The sequence below is a fragment of the Pseudonaja textilis genome, chromosome 3 (genome assembly GCF_049901715.1).
Source record: "Pseudonaja textilis isolate UNSWEBS1 chromosome 3, rPseTex1.2, whole genome shotgun sequence".
Lineage (NCBI taxonomy): Eukaryota > Metazoa > Chordata > Lepidosauria > Squamata > Elapidae > Pseudonaja > Pseudonaja textilis.
The window spans coordinates 61,108,942-61,131,223 of record NC_141992.1 but is presented as its reverse complement, the minus strand read 5'-3'; the positions used below and the strand labels follow the sequence as shown (position 1 = coordinate 61,131,223).

The window sequence follows — 22,282 nt, the reverse complement described above, 5'->3', positions numbered from 1 at the left end:
TTACTTTGGTGATGGAAGGCAGTGTAGCGTGGCTACTCTACAGTCCAACTCTAAAGCTATCCACAAAAAAAATCCTTCCTGGTGCTGTTAACTGCAGAAAAAAAAAAATAGATTTGCTGTTGGCACTGCCATTACCTTGCAGCGCTAGACAAGACTGAAGTTCACATGTTATCAGTTATTCCTTCCTGCCTCATTCCAGGCTTTTATTGGACATGGTTTAGTGCTCTTCCAGAAGAATATATGTGTTCAGAAATAACGGAATCAACACAAGCACAAATAACAAAACTGATGGTAAGACAACTTGACCGATCATTGAATACATTCCATGCACCAATATACAATCACCCAACCCCGATCTACATATTTTAGGGGTCTTGATTATTGTTTTCTACTAGTAGATGACACTTGGAGTGAGAGAAAGCAAAGCCAGGACAAGCCACCAATGAATTTCCTTTGGTTTCACATTAAAATGGTCAGGCCAGCATCAATCACTAGCATTGTGACTGTATTAGGATAAGGTATGGCCACTGCTACAAAATGTAATACCGACATACTCTTCTGCTGGCTTATGGTTTGAGAAATAACTTTGCAATGTGAATCTGGAGATTTGTGAAAACCAATTATATAAAATATGAATTTTTATTTATGTGTGATTCTAGATAATTGCTTATTTACTAATCCATGGTTAATTAAGCTATGGCTTAGGGTATTATATGAACTAGGCTCTGCTGAATATAAAGGTGACAATTCTTTTATTGCACATATCATATCCCATTTTCTGCATCTCAATTAAAATGAAAAATATATGAAACAATATGAAAACTACCAGTATTTAAGAAACAATTCCTGTAGGACATTGGCTACCACTTAGTATTATTCTTTTGGAGAACCATGCAAGGATTATATATGTAGTAATTCCTTGTTGAGAGTTTATTGAACATCACAGGTGTATTTCAAAGCTTTCTGAAAGCACATTTAACAAAATACAGTAAATGATTTCTCTGTCTCATTTTTTATTATGTAGTGATTGTTGTATGCATTACCTGACAATTGTGCCTGTAGGATTATTCCAGGGGTATCATTCAATCTTTCAGTTCAATATGAGAAACACTGCCAAGATTTTTAAACACATTTCTTAAAAAGAGTATTTAATGGTCCATTGTCACTTATTTACTTTTTAATGGTAGATTTTTTTCTGTCCATGGAAGCTCACAAACACAGGTCTCAATTTTATGAAAACCACTTTTTATTATTGTTCACTCATTGAAAATTTCCAAGTCTTCACGGTGTTAGAAACAGAGTTGGTCCCTTTCCAAATAAAGTTACTTAATTTTAGTAACATTGCTATGGAAGAAAAGTGTGGATGATTTCACACAACGATTAAAGTTATATTTATATAAATCAGTGCTTCTCTAAGGCATCTTTTCAGTGCTATTTGGGAGTAAAAACAACTATTAAATGGAATGGATTCAACAGTCTTCATTCATAAAAAAGAACCTTTGATTCAGATAATGGGGTAGATTATTTTTATCAATTCATCCTTATTAGCAACTTCTGTCCACATATCACATATGCTATTATGGATACCTCACAATCTCCTATGGCAAATCACAATTACAAAAGGGAAAGGAATGAGAAAACTACAATATTAATATACTTCTGGAACAACCTAAAGTTGAATGAAACTCCATACACACATTCTTGAGAAGTTCTTATTTTCAGGAATACATGGGTGAGTGAAATTTTCAATAACTTTATGTGGATGCATACAGGTAGTTCTTGACTTATTTGAATCTAAAATTTCTGTTGTTAAGTGAGACAATTGTTAAATGAGTTTTGTCCTATCTTATGATCTTTCTTGCCACAGTTGTTAAATGAATCACTAGTTGTTAAGTTAGTAACACAGTTAAGTGAATCTGGCTTCCCTATTGACTGTGCTTGCCAGAGGGTCATAAAAGGTGATTACATGACCCCGGGATACTGCAACCATCTGTGATGACCCAGGGTATGGCACAAAGGCAACACAGTTAAATAAGCAAGGAGAGTCCCTTTATTATCTCCAACTTTGCCCCCAATGTCCTGGTTAACTTCGGCTGGAGAAAAACTCTCAGGAACAGTCTTTAAGTGGAGAACAACTTGCTATACACAGCTTCCCTTTTTAACACTGTGTTCCCAGCTGCAGCTAATGAAGGGAATCAGGGCCCTTTCCTCCCCCATAAACCACGCAACTCACATTGCTTCCTTCGCCGTTCCTCCCTGCATGTCCTAGGATGAAGGGGAGATGGACCTGGGTCTTCCTCTGAATTCCCTCTGCCTTGCTCTACCTCTTCCCTGCTCTGCCCAGCGGGACTTTGCCCTTCCCCAGTTTCTTTCACAGCCAAAGGAGCCACACTCCCACACCCTGTCAGCTGCTCGGCCTCCCCCTCTGAATCAGATTCTAACAGGGGCATGGCACCATCATAAATAAGTCAGTTGCCAAACATCTTACTGATTACGTGACCATGGGGATGCTACAACGGTCATAAGGGTGAAAAGTGGTTATAAATTACTTTTTTCACTAGCATTGTAACTGTAAACAATCAGTAAATGAACTCTTGTATGTCAAGGACTAGCTATACTATATTTTTCTAGCATAATCATTGCTTTTATGTTGCTGCCAGGCTAAGTTTTTCTGTTCCGGTTTCTGTTTTATAAATAATTCTCAAGATAATGTAGATTATCATTATCATTATGAACATTATCATTGTTCATGATCATGATATGTTCATGATAAATCTTACCATCAATAAGTTTACAGTACTCCTTGACTAACAACCATTCGTTTAGTGACTTGTTCAAAGTTACAACAGCACTGAAAAAAATGACTTATGACTGGTTTCACACTTACGACTGTTTCAGCATCCCCATGGTCACATGAGCATGACTGCTGGCATCTATTTATGATGGTTGCAATGTTAGGGTGTCATGTGATCACCATCTGTAACCTTCCCAGCTGGCTTCCCACAAAAGCACCTCAATGGGGAAAACCAGATTCACCTAATAACCACGATTCACTTAATGACTGCAATGATTCATTTAACAATTGTGGCAAAAGGTCATAAAATGGAGCACAACTCACTTAACTGTCTTGTTTAGCAACTGAAATTTTGGGTTCCATAGCAGTCATAAGTCGAGGAGTAACTGTAGGGAATTCTGTCTGAACTGAATTTTGCTGCCTAGAAATCCTACATAGATAGCATTTCATCTCACTAAAATCAATAAGTGACTTGTAAGAAAAATAAATAAAACCTGGCCTTTCACTTTCCTTTTGGGTATTAGTTTCTGTATGATTACTTAGAAAAGGTACTATGCAAGAAACAAATATTTATGGAATGGAAGGTAGCTCAGATAATCTAAATGTATTTATGTGTGAGCAATATGAAGACCTACAACAATGATCCAAAAACAAATACAAAAATGTGTATGTTTTTAAAAAATAATCAAAGGTCCATTTTTTTCTTCAGAATGAGTTGCCTCACAAGTTCGATGATGTAAGGTTTTATTTCCTCAACAGTGACAGTAGAGTCCCAAGCATTTACTGCTTTCCCATCTGGATCTACCAGATACTTCCAGAAGTTCCAAGTTGGCTCTTTTCCAGTGGATTCTACATAAAAAAGTTTAAATATCAGAGATTTGAATCATCTATAATTTGCATATTTGCAGCCTTAAAATACATGTAAGATTAAATAAGAAATGTGATTATCCAAAGGAAAACTAATATTAAATATTATAGAAATAAAGATTAACCCAGATCTTACAAGAGTTCATTTTGGTTTGGAAGAAAAAAATGCTTAATGCTCAAATGCTTCAACAAAATGGAACATTTCAGCAAAAAGAACCTTACAACCTTGCATTGATCACACATTTAATTATTTTTTAAATTAAAATCATTTTGTTTCCAATTGGTAACCTTTAGATATATTGGATTACAATTTCCACCATCACTAGCAAACATGACCAATAGGCATATTTTTCTTTCATCCTTTATCCCTTTTCTCTATTTCTCTCCCTTGCACCTCGTTTTTTTAATTTTGTTTTTCCCTTCTCTCTCTCTCTTTCTCTCATTCTCTCTCTCTCTCTCTCTCATATTAAAGCAATAACAAATGCTTTGAAAAAGATTTGTGCTTGCTATAGTTCTTTCAAGGCACATTATATTGAGTTACATGCAATTCAGGAATATGGTAACTATGAGGTAAAGTATAAGGTAACTAAATTTTGCTGAAATCCTACTAAAAGTAGTAACCAAAACAAATCAAAACATCAATTTATTTTACTATATAAACTTAAAAGAAACAAAGAAATTATTGTTGAATTCATGGTAATCCCTGAATCTCTCAAAGGTAAGCTATCACTGATAGCAATCATAAACCTGTCTACAGTTTATAGGGAATAACAATAAAGTTAGTATTTTCAGCTGTTTCAATCTATTTTAATACTCACCAATTAAAAATTTAAAGGCTGGATTTGCTCCAATGCCCTTCACTGCTATCTTGCTGAACATAGGAAATGTAACGCTATATGTTTGTTGGACAAACCTCTCAATTTCATTATTACTGTTGGGTTCTTGCTGTCCAAACTGATTGCAGGGAAATGCTAGCACATTAAAATGATAAGAACCAATCTCTCTCTGCAACTGTTGTAAGGCTTTGTAGTGACTGTCGGTATATCCACATTCACTTGCAACATTGACAACTAATGATACCTAATGGAAGGAATAACAAAAGTACAAGTTATAATACATCCTGCATTTTACTTTCAGAAGTATAGCATGCTTTACTTCCTATATATCCCATTTTCAGAAATGGAGCATTTTGAGAAGAATATTTTGCTTTTAGACTTTGCTTTCATAATTAATATAATACATATATGGGTAGAGTTGGTGCAGTGGTCAAGGCATCAGTTAGAAACCAGGATACCATGACTTTAAATCGCATCTTAGGCACAAAGCCAGCTGGGTGACCTTGGGCCAGTTACTTTCTCTCAGCCCTAAGGAGACAATGGCAAACCACTTCTGAAAAACCTTGCCTAGAAAACTGCATGAACTTGTCCAGGCAGACTGAGATACAATTGAACAGAAGAAAAAATAATAATACATACACACTGATAAAGTAAATAACTAAATCCTTTTGAGACCCATGTCAGTTTGAAATTAGGTATGTTTGCAATTATTTTTCCCCTCTCTTCACTAATAGAACACATTAGCCATTGGTCTGTGGACAAATGTCTTATAAAATGTGCAGTCGTCTGATAAATCTTTTACTGTACAATCCAGTTTTATTCTTGAAGTTAAGCTGAGGATACCTGTATGGAAATCAGAGGCATTGGTGGAGGAGAGAAAAAATATTACTTCCTTGCCTCCTTGAATGTGTATGTGATAGAAATCGATTACACATATGCCTAAGAGGGGATGGGTTTTACATGCTTGTGATTGCCATCTTGATATTTTTTGACCTTTCATGGATGCCCATGATTTGTTGTGATCACATTTTGGTGTATTGGTCATAAATTTTTAAATAAATAGATAGTTTAATAGGGCAACAGTGAAAAATGGTTGCAAATTGTTCAAAATTCTGTAATAGGTAGGTAATGAAGAATCATATCTGAGTAGATAATAACAGAATAACAGAGTTGGAAGAGACTTCGGAAGACTTCTAGTCCAACCTTCCTTGCTCAAGTAGGAAACCTTATACCATTTCAGGCAAATGTTTGTCCAATCTGTTCTTAAAAATCTCCAGCATTGCATCACCCACAACATCTGGAAAAAAACTCATTCCACTAATTAATTGTTCTAACTGCCAGGAAATTTCTCTTTACGCTAGGCTGGTTCTCTCCTTGATTAGTTTTCATCCATTGCTTCTTGTCCTGCCTATTCTTTGGAGAATAGATTGACGCCTGACTTCCTTGTGGCAGCCCCTCAAATTTTGGAACACTGCTATCTTGTCACCCCTATAATTTGGTATGCTACTGCAATCCATAAAATGAAACATGGATTTTTAAAAGCTATTCAGCTTTTTAAAAGTTACTAGGGCTGTGCCTTTTGAAAAATCATCTATCTATCTATCCATCCATCCATCCATCCATCCATCTATCTATCTATTCCAGACATTATCCTTTTCTCCCCACAAAACAACCCTGCCTGGTATTCTGAGATATGAGAGAAATTGAAAGGAGTTCTGAAAGGAAGAATAGGGAAAACATTAAAAAGATAGAAAGATTGATTCCAGGACAATTTCTTTTGTATCAAAGGAGGTGCTACAAGTACTGTCAGCTGTAATTGCCATATTTACTGTTCCCCCCCCTTTAAATGTTGATCGTATAAACAACTGCGCTTAAATTCTAATTATGTAATCAAATTTGCAGGTAGGTAAATATTTAACTTTATGTAATGTAAAGGTGGTGTCAATTTCTGTTCAGTGTAAGGTTTCATTGAAATATATAATCAGGGGACAACTACATTTTTATATACAATTGCATCGTGCAATTAATTACCTGTGGTGAATTTCATATGCCATAGAGGTTGTGAGGGGAGACAGAACATTTTCTATGCTAGAATCATTAGTGTTTTACTGTGCTTTTCCAAATGACCACTGAAGCTTTTAACTACTAATCTAACTAGAGGTAATACCAAAACCAACAGCAGCAATAACAACTTTATTTATAGTCAGAAACAAAATAAGTAAATAAGAATACCATTTTGCCATTAAGTCTGTATTTGAATGGCTTTAATATATCAAATAACAACCTTCTTCAGCCATCTGTTTTTCAGATATATTATTGTAATTATTTCTCACATGGCCAAAGGAAAATCACCTGATGTCAGATTTGGTCATTAGCAAAGAAAAGACAGACAAAAATCAGACATTTTGCTCAAAAAATCAGGCTGTGCAGTAAGTAGCAAAGTTTGGGTGAGAGAAAGGTTGAATTTATGAGTCATTGAATTTTATGAAACTGTTTTAGATAAAATGAAGTTGGATTCTTTTGCAATGCCTTCCTCTACAATCGGGCTGTCAAACTTGTGGCTCATGGGCCAGATGCATCACATGCTGGCCACACCCACGCCTGGTTTAGCGAAGGGGGAAAAAGGTCATGATACACATGATGATGCTGTGACGATGCAAGTTTGACACCTCTGCTCTGCAAGAAAGATTCCTTATCAGAAGTTCCTGGATTCTTGTGTGCTAATGAATTGTTCCCAATTCAGCATGCCGGGGATAACTCTGCCAGATACATGTAGTCTTCAACTTACAACAGTTCATCTACTGACCGTTCAAAGTTACAACGGCAGTGAAAAAAGTGATTTCTGACCTTTTTTCACAGTTAGGACCACTGCAGAATCCCCATGGACACACGATCAAAATTCAAATGCTTGGCAACTGGCTCATACTTATGACAGTTGCAATGCCCCAGGATCATGTGATCCCATTTTGCAACTTTCTGACAAGCAAAGTCAATGGGGTAGCCAGATTCACTTAACAACTATGTTACTAATTTAACAACTACAGTGATTCATTTAATAGCTGTGGCAAGAAAAGTCATAAAATGAAGTGACATTCACTTAACGAATGTTTCACTTAGCAACAGAGATGTTTGGCTCAATTGTGGTCATTAAATCAAGGACTACCTGGATTAGGAAGGTTGCTTTATGGCTAACCAGAGCTTGTTAAGGACCAGCTACTGTACTGGATGATAAATATGGAAAATCTATGCTTTAATAAGCTATCAAATTTTGAATGTAGAATTGTCTCTATATTTTAATTCTTTTCTTTTAATCTGAGAAAGACAACAACTGTGCTGACAAGAAATAATGGGATTTGTCATCCCATGATTCCTTGAGAATACTAGATTGTGGAGAGCTTAGCCCTTACATGTAAGGTAACAGCTGAGAATCAAACTGTTATACAGTACGCTCAACTCAGGAAAACTGAATGTGAATCATGTTTGCCATCTAGTGGACCCCGTAACTCCTCCTGCATTTTACTTCCAACATCTTGGAAGTGGTACATTAAATGTGTGCATCAAAACAAGTTGAAAATGAAACAAAATACTATAAGAGTAGCTTTTGGAGAGATGTGGAGCATGTAAGTTAGATAGATAGAGTACTAGACATACATAGTACTACTATACTACATATACTATACTATATATGCATAGCAACAAATTTGCTACATTCAGTGTATGGTCAGAATTTATTTATTTTCCATCTTTATTAATTTTATAAATAACTCAAGGTGGCAAAGATATCCAACACACTTTCCTCCTCCTATTTTCTCCACAACAACCCTGAGAGGTGAGTTGGGCTGAGACTGACTAGTCCAAGGTCACTAAGCTGGTTTTCATGGCCAAGGTGAGATTTGAACTTTCAGTCTCTCGCTTTCTAGCTTGCTGTCTTAACCACTAGCTCAAACTGGCTATATTACCAAGCATTCGGATTACTTGAATTATCTCTGTAGATCTATGTTAAAATTGGAAGAAATTATCAGAGCATATAATATTGGAAAATATAGTAGCTGGTATCATAAAAAGGACAAGATATGGAATTCTATCTTGGAAGTAGCTTTGAAATGATTACACACAGACACAAACACTTTTAAGCATACTTTCGAATATTTGTTTATTTTTATTTTTCACATTTTTTTTGAACCACTGATCCCTTTCAAAGATGGTTTTATTAGGAAATTGCTGATTTTACTAATGACTTTATGAAAAATTGATAATTTTGGCATAATTTTTATATTTCTTCTTTATGGAAGAAAAAATGGAATAACTATATTAATACCTATATAATAACTATATTAAGCCGCTTTCTGGGAGGCTTAGCCAAGTACTTTGCAGTTCAGTGGGTAACTTGTAGGTCTTGTGAGGATAAAACTAAGGATTGACTGTTAAAATTACTTTGCACACTTTAGAAGAAATACTGTATGTGATATAACAAATTCATTACAAGTGTTTGTAAATGTTATCCTCCTGGACAGTGAGAAATGTAAAAAGTATAATGGCATAAACCAAATATTCTAAAGAAGTCTATTAAAGTACACGTAACCTTTGTTGACAATGAAAATATTTTAGGTTGATCCTAAAAGGCTTCAAGACAGAGTAAACAAACTAGCAGTTAATACCCTACAGACTATTTGCTAAATAAAAGAGCAATGAAGACCTTGGAAATATATTCAGATGTGGGAATATGTCTATAGCTATGAAGATTAGATCAATGGTTTTCCTTTTGACAATATGGAAGAACAACACTGAAGAAGAAAGATAGAAAAAGTGTTGATATATTTGAATTGGAGTTGGAGAAGACTCCTGAGAATATATTTACACTATTTACACATACAGTTCTCCTGTTGTGGGAAAGATAAGAGGAGGAAGGAGCATTAGATACAGTACATTCACTACCTTGAGTTGTTTATAAAAATAATAAAGGTTATAAATAAAATAAAAATATGCTATACTGCATATACTGCTTAGCTGAGACCAACCAAGATCATTAATTTTACTACCTAACTAGACAAAGGAATCTACTAGGGAGCTGATAAAATAAAAATTGTCTAAATAATAAATAGGAAAATACTTTGGAATATATTTGGAAAGTAGTGAATCCTGTCCCAATGCATTTTTCATAACCAGCAAGAGTTGAATGCTTAATCTTGGTTAGAATAAAAACCAGTTTTATATCAGAGCATCAAAGTTTTGTATCTGTATGCATCAATGTCTGGATAAAAGATTTTTATTTGTAGATTGCCAAGATATAGTACAATGTTCTTTCTGTGAGTTTCCCAAAGCACCCAAAATTAGTACTCCAAAGCATCTCATTGTCACTATTATTTTCTCCATAGGAACTTCTTAATGTGTGTGCATGCACATGTGTGCACATGTATGTGTGTATGGGGGAAAGGAAGGAAGTAAGGGAAAAACAGCATCCTGATTTGATTTACTCATACAGTAAATTTACTTTTAATGAGTTACAATAGGATTTCTATGCACTGTCCTAATTAAGTTCTTAATTAGGTCTCAATTTAAAATTAAAATTAAGCATTGGAATACTTATTTACCTATCTGGTTTCAGATTTTAAATAAAGATATCATCACCAGTTTATATCAGTAATTAAGAGCTTCAGCAAGCAATAATGAATAAATTTTAATATAGATCAGTATGCATTATGGTAAACTAATCTATACAAGATTACTTACATATCTGCCTGCATTTGGAACCATGCTTCTCTATGCAATTCATTACAAGTGATACCATTTCAAATGAAATATTTGTGCTTTCCATATTACTCTTAAATCTCTCACTAGACATTCAGTATGTTAGTTTTCAGACAGAAGGTTTTATCTCATGTGCTTTTTAATAATTATATGTATCAAATATGTTTCTTACCTGCTATATGATGAAAACCTCTGAACCTTTAGTTAAGTTCGCATCTCTAGAAACAGACCATCAATTTCAATTTCTGAGTTCTAAAATATTAATTCTAAGTGATTTACTTTATCTGAATTTTCTTTAACTAACTTTCTACATGACAGAAACATCCAATGTTAAAACTCAAGTGAATTTTTATACTTTATTATCTTTTGTTTTGTTTAAGGAATCCGACTCAGATGTTGGAGCGGTCTTTGTAGGATGATACCTATTCTGTCTTCCTCCATCCCGGTTAATCAACCGTTTGTGTTGTATTAAAAAAGGCAAATGGTTTGCAAAGTCGTTTGGTAAATCATAAAATAAAAAAAAAAACCACCATTACGAGTTGATCCCAAACCCACGCCTTTATCTCGCCTATTCAGAAACATGCTCATATTAAGCAGGGAGTTCAGCCCGCCTGCCACGTAGACGCGGGGTCGGCTGTGCACAAAAAGCAGAGGGAGACAAACTCCGCGCACCATAGGCAGAAGAAGAAAAGAGGGGAAAGATCCGACTGTAAACTTTTTTTTTTTAATAGGGCGTTACAGAACCGTAGGCGCAAAGTCGCAGACAACGGGGAGCCCCATCAAGGGCATCCATCCCGCAAACCCTCCCAGCCAGATCAGTGCGCCTTCTTCCTTTTTTCCCGTCCGTCATGCAGGCATGCCGAGATGACTTGCTGGTTAGTTGGTGGCGGCAGATAGGTGGCTCTCTCTCCTCCGCAGACTTACCGAGCCTCTGTATTTGTCCAGGGAGACTAGTTTACCCCTGATGTTGACCACTTTAAACGAGTAAAAATTGTCCTCTTTCTGTTCCGAGGCGGAAAAGGCCAAGAACAGCAGGGCTCCTACGACGATCAGCATGGCTAGAGGGAGAAGAAAAAATTTTGGGAAGGAAGAACTAATTTTGGGCTCCGCGGTATCCTCGGGATCTAACATACCACACAGCTTTCAATTGACGTCCTCCCTACCGCAAAGCATTGCGGGAAGGAAGCTACGGCTGGAATGAAGGAACGAAGGAATAAATAAAGGAAATTTTTCTATAAAGGTAACGGATTCAATCTTCTCGAACAAGAAGTTCGCCTGTCAAGGACCTGGACGTTGTAAAGGAAAAAAAAAAATCCAAAATTCCTCGCAAAGCATTTCTTTCACAATATTAGTTGAAAATGCATGAAATGCTGTACAAGCAATTGAGTTTTCAGCACTCGTTATTGAGCAAAAGTGTCGAACAAAGATGGGAGAGGTCCTTAGAAACTTTGTTTTACGATTTTCAGCTAAATTGATACAGGGCATGATCAGCCAAACCATGGTTTATCATCCTGAGACAGTAGTCCTATACTTTCAAACACTAGGTGCCTGTCTTATATAACATTATATCCAGTTCACTTTAACCATCAAGGATTGATGCTAATTAATAAGAAATAAAATAAATGGAATATCTCTGCTACTTCATTGATTCATACATTCACATAAATCTGCAGGTTCAGAATAGGCTTAACAAAAGCAAAAACATTTACCTATTTTTAGAAAAGTTCCATTGCAATGTATTGGACATAAATTAATACATGCCTATTGAGTGTATGTCTAACTTTAAATCCAGCCAAACAAAACTGTACAGTATTGCACAATGCAATATTACTATTTTTGTTATTCTTTGTTTCTTCCTGCATTTCCATGGAAATGTATGTCTCTGGTTTTTGTTCCGCTTTTGCTATGTGCTTTAGTCAAAAGGATTAGAGAAATGCCCCAGACTTTTCTCTCACTAATTTAAATGCAAATAAAAGTCATACTATATTATGAAATACTTTCTTTTGATCAATATAAAGAACTCATTCAAATTTCAGTAAGATTCTCAGTTCAGAGATTATCTAACCAATTCTCCGCCAACATGATGAGGTGCATATTTACATGATGTTCAGAGTCAACTAGTGTCGTAATGATCAACAGCAGTTCTCTAGATTCTGCCTGAGATTTACATCGGAAGACAAGCTTTCATTTATCTTTAGGATGAATGTCTAATACCAGTAGTAGCCAGTGGGATGAAGTGCAGCAGTTGTAAAGTTTTTCAGATTCAGTTACTGTGACAACCTGAAAGGAAATAGTGGATGGGCAAATATTTATCTGGTTTCTCTTCCATTTTTCTCCTGCATATTTTCTTCCTGTTTTTCTGTTTCTTTCACATCAAGTTTGTATTTTAAACAAAAAAGGAAGATAAGTCCTTAAAATCCAGCTACTGTAAAGATCAGTAGTATTATGTTAAATGATCACCAATCTATTTAATATGGTTTTATCTATATTTCTTTTAAGAAATGGGTGAAGTATAAATACTTCTTTCCATCTTTTTCTATATAACAATATTGCAGAGTAGATGAGGCTGGAAGTGTAATTGACTACAATATCCAGTGGTGATTTCAATATGTATTTTTAATTATTTAATTTATATAGCTGCCCAATTAATGTGCAACTTGGGACCCTGTATAGAAGTAAAAATAGCAAACAATGATGAAACATTAAAATATAATAAAACATATTGCACCAAGAGACAACATCAAACAACTAAAAATAATCAAAATCAATGAAAAGACTGACAAATCAAAGTTCAGACAAATCAGCAATCAACAGGCATATGGAGATAAACATCTACATACCATTCAAAAGAGACAATAAAAAAACAAAAAAGGAAACAAAAAGACCACAACACCTCCTCATTAACAATCAACGCCTAGATGAGCAGACACTAACACCAAGATTAACACTGAACCAGTAATCAAGTAAATAATACCACCCACCCAATCAAGGAACTATCAACTCAGACAAACAAGCTAACAATAAACAACAGCCAAAAAGAACCACCAATAATGTTTCATCAATATTGGCAGGGCAAGCCAGTAGTATATAAAAACAGAGCAAGCCCCAATCCCTTCTAACACTGATGACTTTATCTAATTTGCAGTTGTTTCTTCTGCAAGAAAACAACCAAGCTCAAGGGGCACCAAGGACTCTATAATCAAAATTGCCATAAAACCTCTTGATCCCATGCTTGGGGGAAAAATCCGATCTTCAGAGCCTTCCAAAAAGTAGGCAGGTTTGAAGCCATCCAAATCTTGGGGACAATACTGTTCCACAAGGACAACTGTTGCAAAAGAAAAACTGGCTGCAGGATCGAACAGATCACACTGCTTAAATGATAGGACAGAGCATACTCAACCAGTCAGTTCATATTAAGTTTGTCAGAAATAATCAGAGATAGGAAATCTCAAATGTAATCAGGCCCTGTACCAGGAAAGGTAACAACCAGTATCTAGGTGACAATCAGTATCTTGAATTGTACTTGGAAGCTTATTGGCAAGGAGTATGCTCATGAAGCTGCAACTACATGGGCATCCGTAACTATTCACATTGCTACCCTTTGGACTGCTAGTGGAACTTTCTAGTAGTCTTTTAAGAGCAGCCCTATATAAAAAAAACACATTGTAATACATTAATCCAGACAAGAGGTATGTCTTCTTTAGGACATTATTTCTGTTTCTTTTTACATTTGGTATCTCCCTAGTTAAAATGTGGCATTTAAAGGGGAGAGGTTTGTTCATAATTGTGCAATTAGCTAAAATTAAAATAACCTGCTGGTAAACTACCTCCCTTACTTTAGAGGAAAGTGGGATTATGATTGAAAATGGCAAATCCAGTGAATCTGGCAAATACAAACACTATTTCGCTTCTTCCATAATGAGCCATTATGTGTGCCCATGTAGTTGCAGCTTCATGAGCGTACTCCTTGCCAATAAGCTTCCAAGTACAATTCAAGATACTGATTGTCACCTGGATACTGGTTGTTACCTTTCCTGGTACAGGGCCTGATTACATTTGAGATTTCCTATCTCTGATTATGAATGCAGAATTGCAAGCTAACTCTGCCCACAGACAGGAATTCAATCCTGACCAGCTCAAGATTCTCTCACCCTTCGTCCCTCTGAGCTTGGTAAAATGAGGCCCCAGATAGTTAGGGGCAATAAACTGGCATTTGTAAATAAGTCTAGGTGTTATTACTAGCACTATAAATGAAAAGACAGCTGTTTTCTATCTTGTTGGAAACCAACAAAGATGGTAAAGAGGATACAATGAAAAGAACAGTGGAAATAAAGTGCTAATGGTGGTGGCAGATGCTAGTGAACAGAGGGAGCAGGCTTGCTTCTTCCTGACAATCCCAAGGCACATTTCTGATCACACTTACTGCTGGTCACCTGACTGCATTAGGTCATTAGGGGACAGTAAACCCCAGCATGCAGAAGTGTTAGTGGATGGTACGAATACAAATATTATGGCAAGAAATGTTAGTCTGGAGTCAAGTAGTGCTAAAGTTGATAAATGATATGTTGAAGGTTATCATCATACTGAAGGTCTCTACCTTAGTTTGAATGATCATGTTGATTACTGATGCATACAATCAAGCCAAAACCAACACTTCTATATTGCTTCTTGGAAGTTGAATTCCTTGGAATTTACAGTAATCAAAATAGAGTTAATCCATTTCAGATACTTGAAACATACTGCCATTTGGATATGCTGTAGCTACAATATCATCCACATTTGTGTTTAAAGTATCTAAAAGTCCCTCACATTCTGACCTGACAGAATCACCATATGTTGCCTCTCTTTTCATGGGTTTATTCTGACATCAGACCAAGACTGACCTGAACTGCTACTGAACTCTCTTCTCCATTTCTAGTGCAATACTATATCATTATTCTGACATGCACTCTATACAAATCTATTATGTATTTCACATCTGCATATTTTTTTTAAAAAAGTTCTTCATCCAGCATTACATTTATGAATGTTGGAAAAATAACTGTCCCCTTTCATGCATATTTTAATGAATCTGCTTATATGATTGTTTTGTACCAATTTGAATTATTTCAGGCATTATTTTATTATGTAATTTATGGGTGTATTTTTATTTTAAACTCCTTAAGGTGCTTTAATACATGAAGCAATATATAAGAAAAATCTTGGAGTATGTACTGTATTCGTTGTTGCACCGTACTTGTTATATCTCACTTAACCAATAATGGGCAAGGAGAGTAATCTTCACGGGAGATATGTTTATGTTAACGATTATGGGAAATGTATTCCAGTAGTTTCTTGGCTACATGTTTCTAAAACAGTAGGTAGATAATGGTGCTTTCTTTTTACAAAGCAACAACAACCACAAGGCATTGATTCCAGCTTTTATTATATCGACATTTTCCTTCGCCCTTTCCGTGGCGCTAGAAGTGGCCACGAAGGCAAATAAACCAGGAGAGCAAATTAAACTGTGGGCCGACGTGATAGCCGCGGACGCCCTCGCGCAGAGGGGCGAAATAGAAGCGGACGCTCCGGCTAGTAGGAGCTCCTAGCTCGGGGTGTGGGGGGGGTGTTCCTCTTGTTTTGAAGGCCTCCCGGGTTGGAAAGACAATTTCACCCCTTGAGGGAGGAGGAGTCTCCCCTTTTGTAGTTTGGGGAGCCGCCTAACTGTCTCGGCCCCGAGGTAGCCCGGCAGAAGGGAGCCACCGCCGCTTCCCCTTCCTTCTCTCTCTCTCTCTCTCTCTTTCTCACTCAGTCCGGTGTTCCCGTCCTTTCCCCTCCCCCACAATGCAGTGCGCGCCGCGGCTGACATGGCGGCCGGCCCAGATTGAGGCGCTCGCGTCTGGGCCTCCAACTGCCGGAGCAAGACATGGAGTGGGACGCGGCTGGGACATCCCTGGGGTGACAGCCAGGTATTTGCGTCCCGGTGGGGGAGAAAGGGAGTCCGGACGATCAGACCGCTTTTGCCAAACGCTCCTGCATGGGTTGGCCCCGGCTGGGCTCTTCCCCTTCTTGGGGGTTGGAAGTAATTTTCGGAGGAGGGGTGGGGTGGGGGGAGAGAGAGGAAGGTACGCCGACGCTTTTTCGCCCCCCCTCCTTTAAAGTTGTCTCTGTTCAGTGGGCCATATCCAGAGCCTCGCTCTCCTATTTCCTCATAGGTCCTCGCAACTAAGCTCTTTGGGACCTCACTTTCGTTTCCCTGCTTTTGTTTCTAGGGGCGGGGAAGGGGAAGGTTTCGAAGCAAAGGCCTGAGCGAAGCCGCCCGTGCATGCCTAGCAGAGAGTTGTTTTTGGAAGGGTTCGGGTGTTGGTGGTATCGTTTGTTAATCGGAAGACCGCAGGATACGGCTTTGGACCTGCACATGTACTTTGAGGGTTCACGGGGGGAACATTTATACGCTACAGATGGGGAAGGGGATTTTGTCTGGTGTGGCGTCTTATGAAGAGTTGCGACAGAAGACTAATTTGAGAGTGCTACTTGTAGGTTTTGCGAGGAGAAAGAGCTCCTGGGACACATTCAAGGGCTTTTTCTTGTCAACTCTAGGGTTTTTTACGTGTTGATTTTAAAATGTTAGGTCCCTGGAAGGGCCTTAGCAGAGCAGAATAGAAACTAATGGAATCTATAAAGGCTTTCATGAACAAAAATCAGACACCTCCTCTCCCCCCATGAGTCTATTGTGTAAAATACGGATTGTACATTATATTTAGAATTGTCGATGTGTGAAGGTTTCTGGCTTTCTGCCATAGCCTTACATTGTTTTCTCTTTGAATATTCTGGTAATAAAAAGTTTTCCTGTTCAGCTGGCTAAAAGGCTAATTATCTGCATTTTGCAAACAGGAAAACTGAGGCATCCCACTTCACCAAATGTTACAAATTTACCTCCTGCCTGCTTTGTACACCACAAAAACACTAGGTAAGGAGTCATGACTCTAAATGGTACAGTTTGTGCATGTACTTGTTTTTACTGCATCAGGTGAAATGGCAATGGCCAATTTCACAGTCAATCCATTTTTTAAAAAAACAAAATGTTATATGGGCATGCTTTTTACTTTGTGCTCTTGCTTAATGTTTAATTCACTGTAATATTTTCTTAACCATATGAAGATGTGAAGAACAGTGTTAAATTGCAGTTTGTGTCAACACTTTCTGAGTGTTTTCATGAGTGTTTTTTTAAGTGATATTCCAACAGAGGTAGCAAAAAATACCTAGGCTGAACAGATCTTGATATTTACCTCATTAGCTGAATTTACTAGTTGATTAAGTAGTATTACTGGATTAGTAAAAGTTGTCTTTTATAATATACTGTACCTTTGTATATTAAACAAAATAAAGCAGTTTTTCATGTTAACTGTATATGGTGATGAGGATACCATACTTTTAATTGGTTTCCAGAAAAAAATGCATAAATATATTCTTAAAACAACAGTAGAAAGTCAATTTAAATCCATCAGTATAAACCAAGAGCATTTACTATTATGATTTTTAAATAGGAAGCAATATTAAAGTATTTCAAAAAATATCTGTATGATATGAGCAAAACATGACCAAAAAATAACAATCCAACAAAGCTGTGCATTTAAATATGAATATAAAAGGTGAAATAAATATGAATATGGTAAAGACCATAGAAATATTTTATGAGTTGACAAATGGTAGATCTGATTTTAAAAACAAAATTAATATAGGTAAAAAGTTCATCGGCCTCATTCATACCTTACCTTCCTGTGATAGATCACCTCTCATAGTACTTCTGTCTGAACTGAGGACTGATTTAGTGGTATCAAAGGGAGGATTCATTTCTTATATTTCTCTTTCTAAATACAGTCTTCCCCAGTTCTGGATGGCTATTTTGGCTTCTCTTTGTTATCTTTCACTCTTTGAATTTCTTCATTAAATCTGAATCAATTTTCACCTTGTTTTGAACAATTAATTATCAGTTGGACAATCATTTACAACTTATTCCAGTAGCAATGATAAACAGCTCAATTCATGTAGCCTTAACCCACATATTTATGTGTACTATTCATAAACTATTTGTTATTCATGTATTAAGGTATTGTTTAGAATTTTACACATTATTATTTAGTATATAGCAATAGCTTTGGGGGATGGTGCTTTGCATTGCTTGGTGTGATTAGCCATTGGCGAACTGCTTTGTTAAGCAGAAATGATACCAATTTGAGCAGACCCTCTGTCTCCTGCTCAGGAATGCCTGACCATAAAGGTGATGAGCAAAACCTGATAGTGATACCAAGTTGCTTAGTAAGGAGGAACCTTATTGATAAGATAAAGGTCTTAGTCTATCTTGTAATCTTTAACTTGTAACCTTTAGCTGATCTGCGTTACTAAGACTTCTTGAAGACCTATCCATGCAGGATGTTTCTCTTAATGATTGGTTTACAAAATGTACTTCCCCGATTGGTTCATAGCAATATGTGTTTTTCAAAATTGCATAAAAGGGGTCCAGTCCAAGTAGAGGTGTGCCCATTTGGAACTTGCTTTTGGGTAACCTCTTTACTTGCAAATAAACATTTTCTTTTCTACCTGTCTACTATGGTTCATTGGGCCTGCATGCAGGTAAAACAATCCAAGTTTTCTGGGATCACAACAAGATCTTGGTTTTTTTTTATTTTGTAATTTTGAGGATTTAAGAGTGATATGAAATCCTGGGGATGGTAGATAGCTTGAGGGCACCCCCCCACCCCCCCACCCCCAATCTCTTTAACTTTTTAACATCTTCATTTTAACTTTGCTTTAATTCTGCTTTTTTATCTCTGTTTTAAGTACATTTTATACTACTGCATTTTTATTGTAAACTGCTCAAACTCATTTAGGTGAGATGGTTGATGTAGACATTTGTTAAAGAAATATTTAGGAATTTAGTGTTTAGGTAATCAGATTATTGCTACTGATTTGTAGAAATATGTTATGATTCTTAAAAATATTCTTAATTTTAAAACCCAAGGAATATGGATTAGTATTTATGTTAAATCTAAAACTATATGATTACTGTTTAATTATTTTACTAGTTTACTTGTTAATCCAATAATATGGGTTTTTTTTGCAAAATGTTGAATTAATTTGATTTAAATTAAGGAGCTGCTGATTTAATAGTTTTCATTACCCAATTTAACAAACAAATCTATAAAAGTTATGTTAATTTTGGTATGTAAATACCAGAAATTTTTCTAACCAAATGATCAGAATATAATTGATAGAAATAAATTAATAACTCATGCTTACTATATTTGTATATGTGGTATAACACTTGAAAATTATTTATGTTGAATGTATTTCAGATTATTACAAATCAGTAGCACGCTCTTTTCTTATTTAATTCATATCAACAAAAACTACCACAAATTGTGTGTTTATTAATTTAACATGCTTGAAAAGTTGTGAACATAAACACCTACATATTGAGGATATCACCTAAAAAGTAATATTTAGTGTTTTCCCTAGATTGACAATATTAAGCTTGCGCAATTTGAATATAATAGTATTCATGTATTATAATAATTATTTTGAAAAAAAATAGTGGTTTTGTAAACAGATCTTTTGAATACAGTAATAGAAAGCTTTGTATTTTACTGTCTTCCTTTGGTCTTTTAGTGCCCAAGGAACATTATCCTTTTTTTTGAAGTTAGTAGCATATCTAATTGTGAACGAAATAATTTTCTCTTTATATTAGAACTCATTTAAGAAATTTAGAAGGGAATCACTACTTTTTTGGAAAAATGTTATCGTTCTTCTCCAGGCAAAGTGGGAGTTGTCACTTTTGTTACAATTATATACTTTTCCTACATTAATATTTGTTTGCTTTGTCACAGGTCCACCATAGATGGTTAAAAAAAAATCATTCTTTACATTTACATTTCCACATACATTTGATGTACCTTTTAATACATTTTTGACAATTTATCCAGTGTTAGATATCAACTATACATAATTACATAATTTTTTTCTTTTAAATTATAATTTAATGTAAAATTAAAACCCTTCGTCCACATTTCCGTCCGCATGTTGTTCAAGTATTATAAGCAAAATTCTTTGCTCATTGGATCATACAATGCTTCATATACTCATTCTCCAAATTCAATTTTAATATCAATTTATAAAACTTAGCAATAATGTGTTCATCATTACCACAGAATAGAGTTTCCAGTTCATTTTTTGCAAAGTCAAATCCATAAGTTTTTGTATCCAATTTAAACCTTTCTTTCAATTGTAAATATATAAACCATTGACAGACATGTCCTTTAAATTACAACTCATCTTTGGATTTGGGGGTAGGTTCACCATAATTAAAAAATATTATTTGACCATAAGTCCACCAGTCTGGCCTCACCACCATTTCTTTTCTAAATAAAGCTTCCAATGAAGCAAGGATCCCCGAGCCCCAATCCGTGGACTGGCACTGGTCCATGGCATGCCAGCCACCAGGCCCCGCAAACAAGCAAAGACCCATCTGCAGCATGCAAAGCCATGCCCACTCTGGTCCGCGGAAAAACTTCTGTCCACAGAACTGGTGCCTGGTCCCCAAAAGGTCAGGGGCCACTCTCCTAAAGAATCATCTTTGTGGAGAACTTTAGATTTATTTCAAACCCTTAGGATAATAAAGTGATTGTTGAAATCAACATTTATGTTAACGTTATCATGCCATAAGTAGGTGTGCCATCCAAATCTAATTCATGGCCCACCAGATCAAGTAGCCTCTTGTTTTGGAGAGTCATCTACTCTTTAAGCCAGACCAAATAGAAAGCATCAAAGTACAATTTCAAATGTGGCAAAACCAAACCTCCTCTTTCTTTAGCTTGTACTAATTTATATATAATCTTGGCTATAAATCTGATGTTTTATAGTTAATAAAAACTAATTTTCGCTGAATGAAATATAACATGGTCCTACATAAGTCTTTCAATTACACATGCTTTGATGCACATAGGAGGGCTCATGAAACATTTTATAAAATTAATGAAGCAGCCACATTTTTTCCTAGGCTGTTAAGGTTGCTTTAAAAGCTACTCCAATCTGTTTAATATGTCTGCACTAGTTCAGGACACCAGCTTGACGAATATTGCTTTATGTTTTGTGGTAATATTTTTACATGTTTGTTTTTTCCAGACAATCATCCAGATACCCTGCGTGAATGGTGGATTTTGCTCTATCCAAATTGTTGCAAAGTTTCATTTCAGATCTTCTCAAGTGATAGAAAAAGCAAGTCTTCTTAATAATGGAAGAAGGCAAGATTCCAAAAAGTGGAAATCATGACATAAGAAAATCCACCCGTATTGTGTGTGAAGAGAGCAAGACTGCCAGAGCTGTAACCAATCAAAATTATAAAACTAACAGAAATGACAAGTCTGTAAAAGAAGTTGGGAAAAGTTCTACAAATGGTAACAGTTTCAAAAAGATAAAGCAAAATGATGTTTGTCCTGAAAAGTCAGGAGAAAATAAATCACGTAAGACAAATAGTTGCATTCCTGGATATAAAGACATGGGATCAGGTCTTCAGGATCAGAATCATAGCAAAGGAAAAAGATTACCAAATGTATCAACAGCAGTAGAAAATCAGAAAGCGTTAAAAGTTCAGCCTGCACATGAAAGCCTTCCAACTTCTCATATTTTAGAAAATGGTGCCAGTACAGAAATCTTACCAACTGCCCAGAGAGGGACTCCTGAATTGGAAAATCCACTAAAAGAGGATACTTCCAAAATAAATGTTAATTGGTGTAATGACTCAGAGAAAAGTGATTTGGATTTAAGATCAGTAGAACAAACATCTGAAGATTACTGTAAGTGTGCATTCAGAAATTAAAGCTTTTCCTTGTGTTACTTATGTATATGTTATTAAGTGGAACAAATTGGTATCTTCTTTGGGAAAGTTTAAAAAATAATAGTTTTCTGTAGGACTTTATAGAAATCTTTGTAATTCTAGTTGATAATACTCTCTGGCATTTTGCTTTATAAAATGGTATAATTCCTTAATTTAAGCACAACT

General features: G+C 35.9%; 2 protein-coding genes across 4 annotated transcripts in view; one reads left to right on the top strand and one right to left on the bottom strand.

Moving 5' to 3' along the window:
- Positions 1 to 1,228: 1,228 nt before the first annotated feature.
- Positions 1,229 to 11,441, bottom strand: GPX7 (glutathione peroxidase 7). Of its 2 annotated transcripts, XM_026707222.2 has the most exons (4): positions 11,379 to 11,441; positions 11,170 to 11,303; positions 4,480 to 4,741; positions 1,229 to 3,643 (listed from the first exon to the last, which is right to left on the bottom strand). In XM_026707222.2, the coding sequence occupies exons 2-4, from the start codon at positions 11,299 to 11,301 to the stop codon at positions 3,480 to 3,482; spliced, it is 558 nt and encodes a 185-aa protein (XP_026563007.1). In that variant the 5' UTR covers positions 11,302 to 11,303; positions 11,379 to 11,441; the 3' UTR covers positions 1,229 to 3,479. The 2 variants fall into 2 exon arrangements, with proteins under 2 accessions (XP_026563007.1, XP_026563006.1); XM_026707221.2 differs by having other exon boundaries at positions 11,170 to 11,434.
- A 4,320-nt stretch (positions 11,442 to 15,761) lies between these two features.
- Positions 15,762 to 22,282, top strand: part of TUT4 (terminal uridylyl transferase 4) — a 43,730-nt gene continuing 37,209 nt past the window's right edge. Inside the window, exons 1-3 of one of the 2 annotated variants that reach the window (XM_026707095.2) lie at positions 15,762 to 16,193; positions 17,119 to 17,194; positions 21,406 to 22,076. In XM_026707095.2, the coding sequence (XP_026562880.2) occupies positions 21,515 to 22,076 (562 nt within the window). In that variant the 5' untranslated portion in view covers positions 15,762 to 16,193; positions 17,119 to 17,194; positions 21,406 to 21,514. The remainder of the gene's footprint in view (positions 16,194 to 17,118; positions 17,195 to 21,405; positions 22,077 to 22,282) is intronic. The other variant, XM_026707097.2, reaches the window with a different exon arrangement.